The following is a 24,828-nucleotide window of genomic DNA, read 5'->3' as shown; positions in this document are numbered from 1 at the left end:
TGTGTCTCTGTGTGTGTCTCTGTGTGTCTCTGTGTGTCTCTCTCTGTGTCTCTCTGTGTGTCTCTCTCTGTGTGTCTCTGTGTGTGTCTCTCTGTGTCTCTCTGTGTGTCTCTCTCTGTGTGTCTCTGTGTGTGTCTCTGTGTGTGTCTCTCTGAGTGTCTCTGTCTCTCTGTCTCTCTGTGTGTCTCTCTCTGTGTGTCTCTCTCTGTGTGTCTCTGTGTGTCTCTCTGTCTCTCTGAGTGTCACCCACGTCGCTCAGCACACGGACGAGTGGTCGAGCGAGGTCACGATCTCTCTCTCTGTGTGTCTCTCTGTGTCTCTCTGTGTGTCTCTCTGTGTGTCTGTGTGTCTCTCTCTCTCTCTGAGTGTCTCTCTGTGTGTCTCTCTGTGTGTCTCTCTGTGTCTCTCTGTGTGTCTCTCTGTGTGTCTGTGTGTCTCTCTCTCTCTCTGAGTGTCTCTCTGTGTGTCTCTCTGTGTGTGTCTCTGTGTCTCTCTGTGTGTCTCTCTCTCTGTCTCTCTGTCTCTCTGAGTGTCACCCACGCACGTCGCTGAGCACACGGACGAGTGGTCGAGCGAGGTCACGATCTCTCTCTCTCTGTGTGTCTCTCTGTGTGTCTCTCTGTGTGTCTCTGTGTGTGTCTCTCTGTGTCTCTCTGTCTCTCTGAGTGTCACCCACGTCACTCAGCACACGGACGAGTGGTCGAGCGAGCTCACGATCTCTCTCTCTCTCTGTGTCTCTCTGTGTCTCTCTGTGTGTCTCTCTCTGTGTGTCTCTCTGTGTCTCTCTGTGTGTCTCTCTCTCTCTGTCTCTCTCCCCGTGTGTCTCTCTGAGTGTCACCCACGTACGTCGCTCAGCACACGGACGAGTGGCCGAGCGAGGTCACGATCTCTCTCTCTCTGTGTGTGTCTCTCTGTGTGTCTCTCTGTGTCTCTGAGTCTCTCTGTGTGTCTCTGTGTGTCTCTCTCTCTCTCTCTGTCTCTCTGAGTGTCACCCACGTCGCTGAGCACACGGACGAGTGGTCGAGCGAGGTCACGATCTCTCTCTCTGTGTCTCTCTCTGTGTGTCTCTCTCTCTGTGTGTCTGTGTGTCTCTCTCCCCGTGTGTCTCTCTGAGTGTCACCCACGTACGTCGCTGAGCACACGGACGAGTGGTCGAGCGAGGTCACGGTCTCGGCTCGGGTCGTAGAGGGCGACTGCAGCGCCCCGATGGCCGATACGGCCGGTACGACCAATGCGGTGGACGTAGTCGTCCACGCAGGAAGGGAGGTCGTAGTTCACCACCTGGGGGTGGACACACCAAACACTACATCACGTAGTCGCCCACGCAGGAAGGGAGGTCGTAGTTCACCACCTGGGGGTGGACACACCAAACACTACATCACGTAGTCGCCCACGCAGGAAGGGAGGTCGTAGTTCACCACCTGGGGGTGGACACACCAAACACTACATCACGTAGTCGCCCACGCAGGCTGGCAGGTCGTAGTTCACCACCTGGGGGTGGACACACCAAACACTACATCACGTAGTCGCCCACGCAGGAAGGGAGGTCGTAGTTCACCACCTGGGGGTGGACACACCAAACACTACATCACGTAGTCGTCCACGCAGGAAGGGAGGTCGTAGTTCACCACCTGGGGGTGGACACACCAAACACTACATCACGTAGTCGCCCAGGCAGGAAGGGAGGTCGTAGTTCACCACCTGGGGGTGGACACACCAAACACTACATCACGTAGTCGCCCACGCAGGAAGAAAGGTCGTAGTTCACCACCTGGGGGTGGACACACCAAACACTACATCACGTAGTCGCCCAGGCAGGAAGGGAGGTCGTAGTTCACCACCTGGGGGTGGACACACCAAACACTACATCACGTAGTCGCCCACGCAGGCCGGGAGGTCGTAGTTCACCACCTGGGGGTGGACACACCAAACACTACATCACGTAGTCGTCCAGGCAGGCCGGGAGGTCGTAGTTCACCACCTGGGGGTGGACACACCAAACACTACATCACGTAGTCGCCCACGCAGGCCGGGAGGTCGTAGTTCACCACCTGGGGGTGGACACACCAAACACTACATCACGTAGTCGCCCACGCAGGAAGGGAGGTCGTAGTTCACCACCTGGGGGTGGACACACCAAACACTACATCACGTAGTCGCCCACGCAGGCCGGCAGGTCGTAGTTCACCACCTGGGGGTGGACACACCAAACACTACATCACGTAGTCGCCCACGCAGAACGGGAGGTCGTAGTTCACCACCTGGGGGTGGACACACCAAACACTACATCACGTAGTCGCCCAGGCAGGCCGGCAGGTCGTAGTTCACCACCTGGGGGTGGACACACCAAACACTACATCACGTAGTCGCCCACGCAGGACGGGAGGTCGTAGTTCACCACCTGGGGGTGGACACACCAAACACTACATCACGTAGTCGCCCAGGCAGGCCGGGAGGTCGTAGTTCACCACCTGGGGGTGGACACACCAAACACTACATCACGTAGTCGCCCACGCAGGACGGGAGGTCGTAGTTCACCACCTGGGGGTGGACACACCAAACACTACATCACGTAGTCGTCCACGCAGGAAGGGAGGTCGTAGTTCACCACCTGGGGGTGGACACACCAAACACTACATCACGTAGTCGCCCACGCAGGACGGGAGGTCGTAGTTCACCACCTGGGGGTGGACACACCAAACACTACACACTATACACTACTACACTATACACTACTACACTATACACTACTACACTATACACTACTACACTATACACTACTACACTATACACTACTACACTATACACTACACTATACACTACTACACTATACACTACTACACTATACACTACTACACTACTACACTATACACTATACACTACTACACTATACACTACTACACTATACACTACTACACTATACACTACTACACTATACACTACTACACTATACACTACTACACTACTACACTATACACTACTACACTACACTATACACTACACTATACACTACACTATACACTATACACTACTACACTACTACACTATACACTACTACACTATACACTACTACACTATACACTACTACACTATACACTACTACACTATACACTACACTATACACTACTACACTATACACTACACTATACACTACACTATACACTACTACACTATACACTACTACACTATACACTACTACACTACTACACTATACACTACTACACTATACACTACTACACTATACACTACTACACTATACACTACTACACTATACACTACTACACTATACACTACTACACTATACACTACTACACTATACACTACTACACTATACACTACTACACTATACACTACTACACTATACACTACTACACTATACACTACTACACTATACACTACTACACTATACACTACTACACTACACTATACACTACTACACTACACTATACACTACTACACTATACACTACTACACTACACACTACACTATACACTACTACACTATACACTACTACACTATACACTACTACACTATACACTACTACACTATACACTACTACACTATACACTACTACACTATACACTACACTATACACTACTACACTATACACTACTACACTATACACTACTACACTATACACTACACTACACTCTACTACACTATACACTACTACACTATACACTACTACACTATACACTACACTACACTCTACTACACTATACACTACTACACTATACACTACTACACTATACACTACTACACTATACACTACTACACTACACTATACACTACTACACTACACTATACACTACACTATACACTACTACACTATACACTACTACACTATACACTACTACACTATACACTACTACACTATACACTACTACACTATACACTACTACACTATACACTACTACACTATACACTACTACACTATACACTACTACACTATACACTACTACACTATACACTACTACACTATACACTACTACACTATACACTACTACACTATACACTACTACACTATACACTACTACACTATACACTACTACACTATACACTACTACACTATACACTATACACTACTACACTATACACTATACACTACTACACTATACACTACTACACTATACACTACTACACTACACTATACACTACTACACTATACACTACTACACTACTACACTATACACTACACTATACACTACTACACTACTACACTATACACTACTACACTATACACTACTACACTATACACTACACTACACACTACTACACTATACACTACTACACTATACACTACTACACTATACACTACTACACTATACACTACTACACTATACACTACTACACTATACACTACTACACTATACACTACTACACTATACACTACTACACTATACACTACTACACTATACACTACTACACTACACACTACACTATACACTACTACACTATACACTACTACACTACACACTACACTATACACTACTACACTATACACTACTACACTATACACTACTACACTATACACTACTACACTATACACTATACACTACTACACTATACACTACTACACTATACACTACACTATACACTACTACACTATACTACACTATACACTACACACTATACACTACACTATACACTACACACTATACACTACTACACTATACACTACACTATACACTACTACACTATACTACACTATACACTACTACACTATACACTACACTATACACTACTACACTATACACTACACACTATACACTACTACACTATACACTACTACACTATACACTACTACACTATACACTACTACACTATACACTACTACACTATACACTACACTATACACTACTACACTATACACTACACTACACTCTACTACACTATACACTACTACACTATACACTACTACACTATACACTACTACACTATACACTACTACACTATACACTACTACACTATACACTACTACACTATACACTACTACACTATACACTACTACACTATACACTACTACACTATACACTACTACACTATACACTACTACACTACACACTACACTATACACTACTACACTATACACTACTACACTACACACTACACTATACACTACTACACTATACACTACTACACTATACACTACTACACTATACACTACTACACTATACACTATACACTACTACACTATACACTACTACACTATACACTACTACACTATACTACACTATACACTACACACTATACACTACACTATACACTACACACTATACACTACTACACTATACACTACACTATACACTACTACACTATACTACACTATACACTACTACACTATACACTACACTATACACTACACACTATACACTACTACACTATACACTACACACTATACACTACTACACTATACACTACTACACTATACACTACTACACTATACACTACTACACTATACACTACACTACACACTACTACACTATACACTACTACACTATACACTACTACACTATATATACACTACTACACTATACACTACTACACTATACACTACTACACTATACACTACTACACTACACTATACACTACTACACTATACACTACACTATACACTACTACACTACACTATACACTACTACACTATACACTACTACACTATACACTACTACACTATACACTACTACACTATACACTACTACACTATACACTACTACACTATACACTACTACACTATACACTACTACACTATACACTACTACACTATACACTACTACACTATACACTACTACACTATACACTACTACACTATACACTATACACTACTACACTATACACTATACACTACTACACTATACACTACTACACTATACACTACTACACTACACTATACACTACTACACTATACACTACTACACTACTACACTATACACTACACTATACACTACTACACTATACACTACTACACTATACACTACTACACTATACACTACTACACTATACACTACTACACTATACACTACACTACACACTACTACACTATACACTACTACACTATACACTACTACACTATACACTACTACACTACACTATACACTACTACACTACACTATACACTACTACACTACACTACACTATACACTACACTATACACTACTACACTACACACTACTACACTACACTATACACTACTACACTATACACTACTACACTATACACTACTACACTATACACTACTACACTATACACTACTACACTATACACTACTACACTATACACTACTACACTATACACTACTACACTATACACTACTACACTATACACTACTACACTATACACTACTACACTATACACTACTACACTATACACTACTACACTATACACTACTACACTATACACTACTACACTATACACTACTACACTATACACTACTACACTATACACTACTACACTATACACTACTACACTATACACTACTACACTATACACTACACTATACACTACTACACTATACACTACACTACACTCTACTACACTATACACTACTACACTATACACTACTACACTATACACTACTACACTATACACTACTACACTATACACTACTACACTACACTATACACTACACTATACACTACTACACTACACTATACACTACTACACTATACACTACTACACTATACACTACTACACTATACACTACTACACTATACACTACTACACTATACACTACTACACTATACACTACTACACTATACACTACTACACTATACACTACTACACTATACACTACTACACTATACACTACTACACTATACACTACTACACTATACACTACTACACTATACACTATACACTACTACACTATACACTACTACACTATACACTACTACACTACACTATACACTACTACACTATACACTACTACACTACTACACTATACACTACACTATACACTACTACACTATACACTACTACACTATACACTACTACACTATACACTACTACACTATACACTACTACACTATACACTACACTACACACTACTACACTATACACTACTACACTATACACTACTACACTATACACTACTACACTACACTATACACTACTACACTACACTATACACTACTACACTACACTACACTATACACTACACTATACACTACTACACTACACACTACTACACTACACTATACACTACTACACTATACACTACTACACTATACACTACTACACTATACACTACTACACTATACACTACTACACTATACACTACTACACTATACACTACTACACTATACACTACTACACTATACACTACTACACTATACACTATACACTACTACACTATACACTACTACACTATACACTACTACACTATACACTACTACACTATACACTACTACACTATACACTACTACACTATACACTACTACACTATACACTACTACACTACACACTACTACACTACACACTATACACTACTACACTATACACTACTACACTATACACTACTACACTATACACTACTACACTATACACTACTACACTATACACTACTACACTATACACTACTACACTATACACTACTACACTATACACTACTACACTATACACTACTACACTACACTATACACTACTACACTATACACTACTACACTATACACTACTACACTATACACTACTACACTATACACTACTACACTATACACTACTACACTATACACTATACACTACTACACTATACACTACTACACTATACACTACTACACTATACACTACTACACTATACACTACTACACTATACACTACTACACTACACTATACACTACTACACTACACTATACACTACTACACTATACACTACTACACTATACACTACTACACTACACACTACTACACTATACACTACTACACTATACACTACTACACTATACACTACTACACTATACACTACTACACTATACACTACTACACTATACACTACTACACTATACACTACTACACTATACACTACTACACTACTACACTATACACTACTACACTATACACTACTACACTATACACTACTACACTATACACTACTACACTACACTATACACTACTACACTATACACTACTACACTATACACTACTACACTATACACTACTACACTATACACTACTACACTATACACTACTACACTATACACTACTACACTACTACACTATACACTACTACACTACTACACTATACACTACTACACTACTACACTACACTATACACTACACTACACTATACACTACTACACTACACTATACACTACTACACTACACACTACTACACTATACACTACTACACTATACACTACTACACTATACACTACTACACTATACACTACTACACTATACACTACACTATACACTACACTATACACTACTACACTATACACTACACTATACACTACTACACTATACACTACTACACTACACACTACTACACTATACACTATACACTACTACACTATACACTACTACACTATACACTACTACACTATACACTACTACACAATACACTACACTATACACTACACTACTACACTACACTATACACTACTACACTACACTATACACTACTACACTATACACTACTACACTACACACTACTACACTATACACTATACACTACTACACTATACACTACTACACTATACACTACTACACTATACACTACTACACTATACACTACTACACTATACACTACACTATACACTACACTACTACACTACACTATACACTACTACACTACACTATACACTACTACACTATACACTATACACTACTACACTATACACTACTACACTATACACTACTACACTACACCATACACTACTACACTATACACTACACTATACACTACACCGTACACTACACCGTACACTACACCGTACACTACATCGTACACTACACCGTACACTACACCGTACACTACACCGTACACTACACCATACACTACACCATACACTACACCATACACTACACCATACACTACACCATACTCTACACCATACACTACATCATACACTACACCATACACTACATCATACACTACACCATACACTACACCATACACTACATCATACACTACATCATACACTACACCATACACTACACCATACACTACACCATACACTACACCATACACTACATCATACACTACACCATACACTACACCATACACTACATCATACACTACACTATACACTACATCATACACTACATCATACACTACACCATACACTACATCATACACGACATCATACACTACACTATACACTACACTATACACTACACTATACACTACACCATACACTACACCATACACTACACCGTACACTACACCGTACACTACACCGTACACTACACCGTACACTACACCGTACACTACACCGTACACTACACCGTGCACTACACCGTGCACTACACCATGCACTACACCATGCACTACACCATGCACTACACCATACACTACACCATACACTACATCATACACTACACCATACACTACACCATGCACTACACCATGCACTACACCATGCACTACACCATGCACTACACCATCCACTACACCATCCACTACACCGTACACTACACCGTACACTACACCGTACACTACACCGTACACTACACCGTACACTACACCATACACTACACCATACACTACACCATACACTACACCATACACTACACCATACACTACACCATACACTACATCATACACTACACCATACACTACACCGTACACTACACCGTACACTACACCGTACACTACACCGTACACTACACCGTACACTACACCGTACACTACACCGTACACTACACCGTACACTACACCATACACTACACCATACACTACACCATACACTACACCATACACTACACCATACACTACATCTTACACTACACCGTACACTACACCGTACACTACACCGTACACTACACCGTACACTACACCGTACACTACACCGTACACTACACCGTACACTACACCATACACTACACCATACACTACATCATACACTACACCATACACTACACCATACACTACACCATACACTACATCATACACTACACCATACACTACACCATACACTACATCATACACTACACCATACACTACACCATACACTACACCATACACTACACCATACACTACACCATACACTACACCATACACTACATCGTACACTACACCGTACACTACACCATACACTACACCATACACTACACCGTACACTACACCATACACTACACCATACACTACATCATACACTACACCATACACTACACCATACACTACACCATACACTACACCATACACTACATCATACACTACACCATACACTACACCATACACTACACCGTACACTACATCGTACACTACACCATACACTACACCATACACTACATCATACACTACACCATACACTACATCATACACTACATCATACACTACACCATACACTACACCATACACTACATCATACATTACACCATACACTACATCATACACTACATCATACACTACAACATACACTACATCATACACTACATCGTACACTACACCATACACTACACCATACACTACACCATACACTACACCATACACTACATCATACACTACATCATACACTACATCATACACTACATCATACACTACATCATACACTACACCGTACACTACACCATACACTACATCATACACTACATCATACACTACATCATACACTACACCATACACTACACCATACACTACACCATACACTACACCATACACTACACCATACACTACATCATACACTACACCATACACTACACCATACACTACACCATACACTACATCATACACTACACTATACACTACACCATACACTACACCATACACTACACCATACACTACATCATACACTACACCATACACTACATCATACACTACATCATACACTACACCATACACTACATCATACACTACACCATACACTACACCATACACTACACCATACACTACACCATACACTACACCATACACTACATCATACACTACACCATACACTACACCATACACTACACCATACACTACATCATACACTACACCATACACTACATCGTACACTACACCGTACACTACACCGTACACTACACCGTACACTACATCATACACTACACCATACACTACACCATACACTACACCATACACTACACCATACACTACATCATACACTACACCATACACTACATCATACACTACACCATACACTACACCATACACTACACCATACACTACACCATACACTACACCATACACTACATCATACACTACACCATACACTACATCATACACTACACCATACACTACACCATACACTACATCATACACTACACCATACACTACACCATACACTACACCATACACTACACCATACACTACACCATACACTACACCATACACTACACCATACACTACACCATACACTACACCATACACTACACCATACACTACACCATACACTACACCATACACTACATCATACACTACACCATACACTACATCATACACTACATCATACACTACACCATACACTACACCATACACTACATCATACACTACACCATACACTACATCATACACTACACCGTACACTACATCGTACACTACATCATACACTACATCATACACTACATCATACACTACATCATACACTACACCATACACTACACCATACACTACACCATACACTACACCATACACTACATCATACACTACACCATACACTACATCATACACTACATCATACACTACACCATACACTACACCATACACTACATCATACACTACACCATACACTACATCATACACTACACCGTACACTACATCATACACTACATCATACACTACACCGTACACTACATCGTACACTACATCATACACTACACTATACACTACATCATACACTACACCATACACTACATCATACACTACACCGTACACTACACCATACACTACATCATACACTACACCGTACACTACACTATACACTACATCATACACTACACTATACACTACATCGTACACTACACCGTACACTACATCATACACTACATCATACACTACATCATACACTACATCATACACTACATCATACACTACATCATACACTACATCATACACTACATCATACACTACATCATACACTACATCATACACTACACTATACACTACATCATACACTACACCATACACTACATCATAAACTACATCGTACACTACATCGTACACTACACCGTACACTACACCATACACTACACCATACACTACACCATACACTACACCATACACTACACCATACACTACACCATACACTACACCATACACTACATCATACACTACACCATACACTACACCATACACTACATCATACACTACATCATACACTACACCATACACTACATCATACACTACACCATACACTACATCATACACTACACCATACACTACACCATACACTACACTATACACTACATCATACACTACATCATACACTACATCATACACTACATCATACACTACATCATACACTACACTATACACTACATCATACACTACACCATACACTACACCATACACTACATCGTACACTACATCATACACTACATCATACACTACACTATACACTACATCATACACTACACCATACACTACACCATACACTACATCATACACTACACCGTACACTACACCATACACTACATCATACACTACACCGTACACTACACTATACACTACATCATACACTACACCATACACTACACCATACACTACATCATACACTACACCATACACTACACTATACACTACATCGTACACTACACCGTACACTACATCGTACACTACACCATACACTACACCATACACTACATCATACACTACACCGTACACTACATCGTACACTACATCATACACTACATCATACACTACATCATACACTACATCATACACTACACCATACACTACATCATACACTACATCATACACTACATCATACACTACATCATACACTACACTATACACTACATCATACACTACACCATACACTACATCATACACTACACTATACACTACATCGTACACTACATCGTACACTACACCGTACACTACATCGTACACTACACCATACACTACATCATACACTACACCATACACTACACCATACACTACATCATACACTACATCATACACTACACCATACACTACACTATACACTACATCATACACTACACCATACACTACACCATACACTACATCATACACTACATCATACACTACATCATACACTACATCATACACTACATCATACACTACATCATACACTACATCATACACTACTACACTACACCCTCTCTCCGTGTCTCTGTGTCTCTGTGTGTCTCTCTCTCTCTGCGTCTCTCTGCGTGTCTCTCTGCGTGTCTCTGCGTGTCTCTGCGTGTCTCTGCGTGTCTCTCTGCGTGTCTCTCTGCGTGTCTCTCTGCGTACGTGTCGGACGTCGTCGATGTCGAGGCCGCGTGCCGCGACGGAGGTCGCCACGAGGATGGAGACACGTCCCGTCTTGAAGTCTCCCAGAGCCTCCTCACGCTCCCTCTGCTGACGGTCGCTGAGACACGGTGAGACACGGTGAGACACAGAGAGAGAGACACGGTGAGAGAGACACGGTGAGACACGCAGAGAGAGACACGGTGAGAGAGACACGGTGAGAGAGACACGGGGAGGGAGACACGTCCCGTCTTGAAGTCTCCCAGAGCCTCCTCACGCTCCCTCTGCTGACGGTCGCTGAGACACGGTGAGACACGGGGAGAGAGACACGGGGAGAGAGACACGGTGAGACATGGGGAGACACGGTGAGAGAGAGACACGGGGAGGGAGACACGTCCCGTCTTGAAGTCTCCCAGAGCCTCCTCACGCTCCCTCTGCTGACGGTCGCTGAGACACGGAGAGACACGGTGAGACACGGGGAGAGAGACACGGTGAGACACAGAGAGACACGTGAGAGAGACACGGTGAGAGAGACACGGGGAGAGAGACACGGTGAGAGAGACACGGGGAGAGACACGGGGAGAGAGAGAGAGACACGGGGAGAGACACGGGGAGGGAGACACGTCCCGTCTTGAAGTCTCCCAGAGCCTCCTCACGCTCCCTCTGCTGACGGTCGCTGAGACACGGAGAGACACGGTGAGACACGGTGAGAGAGACACGGTGAGACACGGAGAGAGAGACACGGTGAGAGAGACAGAGAGACACGGGGAGAGACACGGGGAGGGAGACACGACCCGTCTTGAAGTCTCCCAGAGCCTCCTCACGCTCCCTCTGCTGACGGTCGCTGAGACACGGAGAGACACGGTGAGACACGGTGAGAGAGACACGGTGAGAGAGACACGGTGAGAGAGACACGGGGAGAGAGACACGGGGAGAGAGAGAGAGACACGGGGAGAGACACGGGGAGGGAGACACGTCCCGTCTTGAAGTCTCCCAGAGCCTCCTCACGCTCCCTCTGCTGACGGTCGCTGCACAGAGAGACACGGAGAGAGACACGGTGAGAGAGACACGGGGAGAGAGACACGGTGAGAGAGACACGGGGAGAGACACGGGGAGAGACACGGGGAGGGAGACACGTCCCGTCTTGAAGTCTCCCAGAGCCTCCTCACGCTCCCTCTGCTGACGGTCGCTGAGACACGGAGAGACACGGTGAGAGAGACACGGTGAGACACGGAGAGACACGGTGGACACGGTGAGAGAGACACGGGGAGAGAGACACGGTGAGAGAGACACGGGGAGAGAGAGAGAGAGACACGGGGAGAGACACGGGGAGGGAGACACGTCCCGTCTTGAAGTCTCCCAGAGCCTCCTCACGCTCCCTCTGCTGACGGTCGCTGAGACACGGAGAGACACGGTGAGACACACGGTGAGACATGGAGAGACACGGTGAGAGAGACACGGTGAGAGAGAGACACGGGGAGAGAGAGAGAGACACGGGGAGGGAGACACGTCCCGTCTTGAAGTCTCCCAGAGCCTCCTCACGCTCCCTCTGCTGACGGTCGCTGAGACACGGAGAGACACGGTGAGACACGGTGAGAGAGAGACACAGTGAGACACGGGGAGAGAGACACGGTGAGACACGGAGAGAGAGACACGGTGAGAGAGACACGGGGAGAGAGAGAGAGACACGGAGAGAGACACGGGGAGGGAGACACTACCCGTCTTGAAGTCTCCCAGAGCCTCCTCACGCTCCCTCTGCTGACGGTCGCTGCACAGAGACACGGAGAGAGACACGGTGAGAGAGAGAGAGACACGGGGAGAGAGACACGGTGAGAGAGACACGGGGAGAGAGACACGGTGAGAGAGACACGGGGAGCGAGAGAGAGACACGGGGAGAGACACGGGGAGGGAGACACGTCCCGTCTTGAAGTCTCCCAGAGCCTCCTCACGCTCCCTCTGCTGACGGTCGCTGAGACACGGAGAGACACGGTGACACGGGGAGAGAGACACGGTGAGACACGGTGAGACACGGAGAGACACGGGGGGGTGAGAGAGACACGGTGAGACACGGGGAGACAGAGAGACAGAGAGACACGGGGAGAGAGACACGGGGAGACACGGTGACAGAGAGACACAGAGAGACACGGGGAGAGACACGGGGAGAGACACGGCGAGACACGGGGTGAGACACGGAGAGACACGGGGAGACACCGTGAGAGAGACACGGGGAGAGAGAGACACGGGGGGGGGGGGGTGAGAGAGACAGAGAGACACGGGGGGAGAGACACGGTGACACGTGGAGAGAGACACGGGGGGGTGAGAGAGAGAGACACGGGGAGAGACACGGGGAGAGAGAGAGAGGCACGGGGGGAGAGACGGTGAGACACGGTGAGAGACACGGGGGGAGACAGACACGGAGAGACATAGAGAGACACGGGGAGAGAGACGGTGAGACACGGGGGGAGAGACACGGTGACACGGTGAGAGAGAGAGAGAGAGACACGGGGAGAGAGACACGGTGAGACACAGGGAGAGAGACACGGGGAGACACAGGGAGAGAGACACAGGGGGAGAGAGAGACACGGGGAGAGAGACACGGTGAGACACGGGGAGAGAGACACGGTGAGACACAGGGAGAGAGACACAGGGGGAGAGAGAGACACAGGGGGAGAGAGAGACACGGGGAGAGAGACACGGTGAGACACAGGGAGAGAGACACGGGGAGAGAGATACGGTGAGACACGGGGAGAGAGACACGGTGGGAGAGACACGGGGAGACACGGAGAGAGACACGGGGGGAGAGAGAGACACGGGGAGACACAGAGACGGGGAGAGAGAGACACGGTGAGAGAGAGAGAGAGACACGGTGAGAGAGAGAGAGAGACACGGGGGGAGAGAGACACAGAGAGACACAGAGAGACACGGGGAGAGAGACACGGGGAGACACGGAGAGACACGGTGAGACACGGAGAGAGACACGGTGAGACACGAGGGGAGACACGGGGAGAGAGAGACACGGGGGGGTGAGAGAGACACGGGGAGAGACGGGGGGAGACACGGGGAGAGACACGGGGGGGTGAGAGAGACACGGGGAGAGACACGGGGAGACACGGTGACAGAGAGACACAGAGACACGGGGAGAGACACGGGGGGGTGAGAGAGACACGGTGAGAGACACGAGGGGAGACACGGGGAGAGACACGGGGGGGTGAGAGAGACACGGGGAGAGAGACACGGGGAGAGAGACACGGGGAGAAAGACACGTCCCGTCTTGAAGTCTCCCAGAGCCTCCTCACGCTCCCTCTGCTGACGGTCGCTGAGACACGGAGAGACACGGTGAGACACGGTGACAGAGAGACACAGAGACACGGGGAGAGACACGGGGGGGTGAGAGAGACACGGTGAGAGACACGAGGGGAGACACGGGGAGAGACACGGGGGGGTGAGAGAGACACGGGGAGAGAGACACGGGGAGAGAGACACGGGGAGAAAGACACGTCCCGTCTTGAAGTCTCCCAGAGCCTCCTCACGCTCCCTCTGCTGACGGTCGCTGAGACACGGAGAGACACGGTGAGACACGGTGAGAGAGAGACACAGTGAGACACGGGGGGGTGAGAGAGACACGGTGAGACACGGGGAGAGAGACAGAGAGACACGGGGAGAGAGACACGGGGAGACACGGTGACAGAGAGACACAGAGAGACACGGGGAGAGACACGGCGAGACACGGGGTGAGACACGGAGAGACACGGGGAGACACCGTGAGAGAGACACGGGGAGAGAGAGACACGGGGGGGGGGGGGGTGAGAGAGACAGAGAGACACGGTGACACGTGGAGAGAGACACGGGGGGGTGAGAGAGAGAGACACGGGGAGAGACACGGGGAGAGAGAGAGACACGGGGGGAGAGACGGTGAGACACGGTGAGAGACACGGGGGGAGACAGACACGGAGAGACACAGAGAGACACGGGGAGAGAGACGGTGAGACACGGGGGGAGAGACACGGTAACACGGTGAGAGAGAGAGACACGGGGAGAGAGACACGGTGAGACACAGGGAGAGAGACACAGGGGGAGAGAGAGACACGGGGAGAGACACGGGGGGAGAGAGAGACACGGGGAGAGAGACACGGTGAGACACAGGGAGAGAGACACAGGGGGAGAGAGAGACACGGGGAGAGACACGGAGGGAGAGAGAGACACGGGGAGAGAGAGACACGGGGAGACACGGAGAGGGAGAGTGAGAGACAGAGAGTCACGGAGACACGGGGAGAGAGACACGGGTGGTGATGGTGGTAGTAGTGGTTGTGGTGGTGGTGGTAGTAGTAGTTGTAGAAGTTGTGGTGGTTGTGGTGGTAGCTGTAATGGTGGCAGTAGTTGTTGTGGTGGTGGTGGTGGTGGCAGTAGTAGTTGTAGAAGTTGTGGTGGTTGTGGTGGTAGCTGTAATGGTGGTAGTAGTCGTGGTGGTGGTGGTGGTAGTGGTGGCAGTAGTAGTTGTGGAAGTTGTGGTGGTTGTGGTGGTAGCTGTAATGGTGGCAGTAGGAGTCGTGGTGGTGGTGGTGGTAGTGGTGGCAGTAGTAGTTGTGGTGGTGGTGGTGTTGGTGGTGGCAGTAGTAGTCGTGGTGGTGGTGGTAGTGGTAGTAGTAGTTGTAGAAGTTGTGGTGGTTGTGGTGGTGGTAGCTGTAATGGTGGCAGTAGTAGTTGTGGTGGTGGTAGTGGTGGCAGTAGTAGTTGTAGAAGTTGTGGTGGTTGTGGTGGTAGCTGTAATGGTGGCAGTCGTAGTTGTGGTGGTGGTAGTGGTGGCAGTAGTAGTTGTAGAAGTTGTGGTGGTTGTGGTGGTAGCTGTAATGGTGGCAGTAGTAGTCGTGGTGGTGGTAGTGGTGGCAGTAGTAGTTGTGGAAGTTGTGGTGGTTGTGGTGGTAGCTGTAATGGTGGCAGTCGTAGTTGTGGTGGTGGTAGTGGTGGTAGTAGTAGTTGTAGAAGTTGTGGTGGTTGTGGTGGTAGCTGTAATGGTGGCAGTAGTAGTTGTGGTGGTGGTAGTGGTGGCAGTAGTAGTTGTAGAAGTTGTGGTGGTTGTGGTGGTAGCTGTAATGGTGGCAGTAGTAGTTGTAGAAGTTGTGGTGGTGGTGGTGGTAGTGGTAGTAGTAGTTGTAGAAGTTGTGGTGGTTGTGGTGGTAGCTGTAATGGTGGCAGTCGTAGTTGTGGTGGTGGTGGTGGTAGTGGCAGTAGTAGTTGTAGAAGTTGTGGTGGTTGTGGTGGTAGCTGTAATGGTGGCAGTCGTAGTTGTAGTAGTTGTGGTGGTGGTGGTGGTGGCAGTAGTAGTTGTAGAAGTTGTGGTGGTAGTTGTGGTGGTAGCTGTAATGGTGGCAGTAGTAGTCGTGGTGGTGGTGGTAGTGGTAGTTGTAGAAGTTGTGGTGGTTGTGGTGGTAGCTGTAATGGTGGCAGTAGTAGTCGTGGTGGTGGTGGCAGTAGTAGTTGTAGAAGTTGTGGTGGTTGTGGTGGTAGCTGTAATGGTGGCAGTAGTAGTTGTGGTGGTGGTAGTGGTGGTAGTGGTGGTGGTGGTAGTAGTAGTTGTAGAAGTTGTGGTAGTTGTGGTGGTGGTGGTAGTAGTAGTTGTAGAAGTTGTGGTGGTAGTTGTGGTGGTAGCTGTAATGGTGGCAGTCGTAGTTGTGGTGGTGGTAGTGGTGGCAGTAGTAGTTGTAGAAGTTGTGGTGGTTGTGGTGGTAGCTGTAATGGTGGCAGTCGTAGTTGTTGTGGTAGTGGTGGTGGTAGTAGTTGTAGAAGTTGTGGTGGTAGCTGTAATGGTGGCAGTAGTAGTTGTGGTGGTGGTGGTGGTGGCAGTAGAAGTTGTGGTGGTTGTGGTGGTAGCTGTAATGGTGGCAGTAGTAGTTGTGGTGGTGGTGGCAGTAGTAGTTGTAGAAGTTGTGGTGGTTGTGGTGGTAGCTGTAATGGTGGCAGTAGTAGTTGTGGTGGTGGTAGTGGTAGTGCCGTGTGTCAGTCACCCATGGATGCTGGTGGTGGGGAACCCGGACTGGCAGAGGAGGCAGGCCAAGAAGTCGGCACTCCGCTTGGTCTCAACAAACACCAACGTACGCTCAGAGCCTGTGACACACACACACAGTGTGTGTCACTGTGTGTGTCACTGTGTGTGTGTCACTGTGTGTGTCACTGTGTGTGTGTGTGTCACTGTGTGTGTGTGTCACTGTGTGTGTGTCACTGTGTGTGTGTCACTGTGTGTGTGTCACTGTGTGTGTGTGTGTCACTGTGTGTGTGTGTGTCACTGTGTGTGTGTGTGTCACTGTGTGTGTGTCACTGTGTGTGTGTCACTGTGTGTGTGTCACTGTGTGTGTGTCACTGTGTGTGTGTCACTGTGTGTGTGTCACTGTGTGTGTGTCACTGTGTGTGTGTCACTGTGTGTGTGTGTGTCACTGTGTGTGTGTCACTGTGTGTGTGTCACTGTGTGTGTGTCACTGTGTGTGTGTCACTGTGTGTGTGTCACTGTGTGTGTGTGTGTCACTGTGTGTGTGTGTGTCACTGTGTGTGTGTGTGTCACTGTGTGTGTGTCACTGTGTGTGTGTCACTGTGTGTGTGTCACTGTGTGTGTGTCACTGTGTGTGTGTGTGTCACTGTGTGTGTGTGTGTCACTGTGTGTGTGTGTGTCACTGTGTGTGTGTGTGTCACTGTGTGTGTCACTGTGTGTGTGTGTGTCACTGTGTGTGTGTCACTGTGTGTGTGTCACTGTGTGTGTGTCACTGTGTGTGTGTCACTGTGTGTGTGTCACTGTGTGTGTCACTGTGTGTGTCACTGTGTGTGTGTGTCACTGTGTGTGTCACTGTGTGTGTGTGTGTCACTGTGTGTGTGTGTCACTGTGTGTGTGTGTGTCACTGTGTGTGTGTGTGTCACTGTGTGTGTGTGTCACTGTGTGTGTGTGTCACTGTGTGTGTGTCACTGTGTGTGTGTGTCACTGTGTGTCACTGTGTGTCACTGTGTGTTTGTGTGTGTGTCACTGTGTGTCACTGTGTGTGTGTGTCACTGTGTGTGTGTGTCACTGTGTGTGTGTGTCACTGTGTGTGTGTCACTGTGTGTGTGTCACTGTGTGTGTCACTGTGTGTGTGTGTCACTGTGTGTGTGTGTCACTGTGTGTGTGTCACTGTGTGTGTGTCACTGTGTGTGTGTCACTGTGTGTGTCACTGTGTGTGTGTGTCACTGTGTGTGTGTCACTGTGTGTGTGTGTCACTGTGTGTCACTGTGTGTGTGTCACTGTGTGTGTGTGTCACTGTGTGTGTGTGTCACTGTGTGTGTGTCACTGTGTGTGTGTCACTGTGTGTGTGTCACTGTGTGTGTCACTGTGTGTGTGTGTGTCACTGTGTGTGTGTCACTGTGTGTGTGTGTCACTGTGTGTCACTGTGTGTGTGTCACTGTGTGTGTGTGTCACTGTGTGTGTGTGTCACTGTGTGTGTGTGTCACTGTGTGTGTGTCACTGTGTGTGTGTCACTGTGTGTGTGTCACTGTGTGTCACTGTGTGTGTCTCACTGTGTGTGTGTGTCACTGTGTGTCACTGTGTGTGTGTCACTGTGTGTGTGTGTCACTGTGTCTCTCTCTGTGTGTCTCTCTCTCTCTGTGTCTCTCTGTCTCTGTGTGTCTCTCTGTGTGTCTCTGTGTCTCTCTCTGTGTCTCTCTCTGTGTCTCTCTCTGTGTCTCTCTCTGTGTGTCTCTCTCTCTCTGTGTCTCTCTCTGTGTGTCTCTCTCTCTGTCTCTGTGTGTCTCTCTCTAACTTTGTGTGTCTGTCTCTCTCTGTGTGTCTCTCTCTCTCTCTGTCTCTCTCTCTCTCTATGTGTCTCTGTGTCTCTCTCTCTCTCTGTGTCTCTCTGTCTCTGTGTGTCTCTCTGTGTGTGTCTCTGTGTGTGTCTCTGTGTCCGTACCAAAGTCTCCCAGCAGCTGCAGGAGCCTGTCCCGCTTCTCGAAGTTTCCCACTCGCTCCACCGCCTGCTGTCTTTGTCTCTGTGAGTGTGTCTCTCTCTGTCTCTCTCTGTGTCTCTCTCTGTGTCTCTGTGTCTCTCTGCGTGTCTCTGTGTCCGTACCAAAGTCTGCCAGCAGCTGCAGGAGCCTGTCCCGCTTCTCGAAGTTTCCCACTCGCTCCACCGCCTGCTGTCTTTGTCTCTGTGAGTGTGTCTCTCTCTGTCTCTCTCTGTGTCTCTCTCTGTGTCTCTGTGTCTCTCTGCGTGTCTCTGTGTCCGTACCAAAGTCTGCCAGCAGCTGCAGGAGCCTGTCCCGCTTCTCGAAGTTTCCCACTCGCTCCACCGCCTGCTGTCTTTGTCTCTGTGAGTGTGTCTCTCTCTGTCTCTCTCTGTGTCTCTCTCTGTGTCTCTGTGTCTCTCTGCGTGTCTCTGTGTCCGTACCAAAGTCTGCCAGCAGCTGCAGGAGCCTGTCCCGCTTCTCGAAGTTTCCCACTCGCTCCACCGCCTGCTGTCTTTGTCTCTGTGAGTGTGTCTCTCTCTGTCTCTCTCTGTGTCTCTCTCTGTGTCTCTGTGTCTCTCTGCGTGTCTCTGTGTCCGTACCAAAGTCTGCCAGCAGCTGCAGGAGCCTGTCCCGCTTCTCGAAGTTTCCCACTCGCTCCACCGTCTGCTGCACGTCGCAGCAGGCGGCGCCCACGCGCCCCACCACCACAAACAGGTAGTCCACTCGCAGGAAGTCTCCAGCAAGTCTGTAGTGACACACACAGTGACACACACAGTGACACACACAGTGACACACACACAGTGACACACATACACAGTGACACACACACACAGTGACACACACACAGTGACACACACACACAGTGACACACACACAGTGACACACACACAGTGACACACACACACAGCGCCCCACCACCACAAACAGGTAGTCCACTCGCAGGAAGTCTCCAGCAAGTCTGTAGTGACACACACACAGTGACACACACACAGTGACACACACACACACAGTGACACACACAGTGACACACACACAGTGACACACACACAGTGACACACCACCACAAACAGGTAGTCCACTCGCAGGAAGTCTCCAGCAAGTCTGTAGTGACACACACAGTGACACACACACACAGTGACACACACACACAGTGACACACACACACACAGTGACACGCACACACAGTGACACACACACACAGTGACACGCACACACACAGTGACACACACACACAGTGACACACAGTGACACACAGTGACACACACACAGTGACACACACACACAGTGACACACACCCACGCGCCCCACCACCACAAACAGGTAGTCCACTCGGAGGAAGTCTCCAGCAAGTCTGTAGTGACACACACAGTGACACACACACAGTGACACACACACAGTGACACACACACAGTGACACACACACAGTGACACACACACAGTGACACACACACAGTGACACACACACACACAGTGACACACACACAGTGACACACACACACAGTGACACACACACACAGTGACACACACAGTGACACACACACACAGTGACACACACACAGTGACACACACACAGTGACACACACACACACACAGTGACACACACACAGTGACACACACACAGTGACACACACACAGTGACACACACACAGTGACACACACACAGTGACACACACACACACAGTGACACACACACACACAGTGACACACACACACACACAGTGACACACACACACAGTGACACACACAGTGACACACAGTGACACACACACAGTGACACACACACACACACAGTGACACACACACACACACAGTGACACACACACACACAGTGACACACACAGTGACATACACAGTGACACACACAGTGACACACACACAGTGACACACACAGTGACACACACACAGTGACACACAGTGACACACACACAGTGACACACACACAGTGACACACAGTGACACACACACACACACAGTGACACACACACACACAGTGACACACACACACACAGTGACACACACACAGTGACACACACACAGTGACACACACACACACACAGTGACACACACACAGTGACACACACACACAGTGACACACACACAGTGACACACACACAGTGACACACACACAGTGACACACACACACACACAGTGACACACACACAGTGACACACACACAGTGACACACACAGTGACACACACACACAGTGACACACACACAGTGACACACACACACACACACAGTGACACACACACAGTGACACACACACAGTGACACACACAGTGACACACACACAGTGACACACACACAGTGACACACACACAGTGACACACAGTGACACACACACACACACAGTGACACACACAGTGACACACACACACACAGTGACACACACAGTGACACACACACACAGTGACACACACACACACAGTGACACACACACACACAGTGACACACACACACACAGTGACACACACACACACAGTGACACACACACAGTGACACACACACAGTGACACACACACACACAGTGACACACACACACACAGTGACACACACACACACAGTGACACACACACACACAGTGACACACACACACACACAGTGACACACACACAGTGACACACACACAGTGACACACACACAGTGACACACACACAGTGACACACACACACAGTGACACACACACAGTGACACACACACACACACAGTGACACACACACACACAGTGACACACACACACACACAGTGACACACACACACACACAGTGACACACACACACAGTGACACACACACAGTGACACACACACACACACAGTGACACACACACAGTGACACACACAGTGACACACACACACACAGTGACACACACACAGTGACACACACACACACACAGTGACACACACACACACAGTGACACACACACACAGTGACACACACACACAGTGACACACACACACAGTGACACACACACACACAGTGACACACACACACACAGTGACACACACACACACAGTGACACACACACAGTGACACACACACAGTGACACACACACACAGTGACACACACACAGTGACACACACACAGTGACACACACACAGTGACACACACACACAGTGACACACACACACAGTGACACACACACACAGTGACACACACACAGTGACACACACACAGTGACACACACACACACACAGTGACACACACACAGTGACACACACACACAGAGACACACACACAGTGACACACACACACAGTGACACACACACACAGTGACACACACACACAGTGACACACAC

General features: G+C 47.5%; 1 protein-coding gene across 1 annotated transcript in view; it reads right to left on the bottom strand.

Annotated features, from left to right (window-relative positions):
- DDX4 (DEAD-box helicase 4) overlaps positions 1–24,828 on the bottom strand; it is a gene marked incomplete at its 5' end in the record, with an annotated part of 70,260 nt that overhangs the window by 17,079 nt on the left and 28,353 nt on the right. Inside the window, 4 exons of the mRNA XM_078885251.1 lie at positions 1,129–1,281; positions 13,574–13,691; positions 19,573–19,672; positions 22,129–22,274. Coding sequence (XP_078741377.1) covers positions 1,129–1,281; positions 13,574–13,691; positions 19,573–19,672; positions 22,129–22,274 — 517 coding nt within the window. The remainder of the gene's footprint in view (positions 1–1,128; positions 1,282–13,573; positions 13,692–19,572; positions 19,673–22,128; positions 22,275–24,828) is intronic.

This window comes from Lampetra fluviatilis, unplaced genomic scaffold, assembly GCF_964198595.1.
Source record: "Lampetra fluviatilis unplaced genomic scaffold, kcLamFluv1.1 SCAFFOLD_210, whole genome shotgun sequence".
NCBI classification, from domain to species: Eukaryota; Metazoa; Chordata; class Hyperoartia; order Petromyzontiformes; family Petromyzontidae; genus Lampetra; species Lampetra fluviatilis.
Note: the sequence above shows the minus strand (reverse complement) of the source record. Positions and strands in the feature narration are given on the sequence as shown.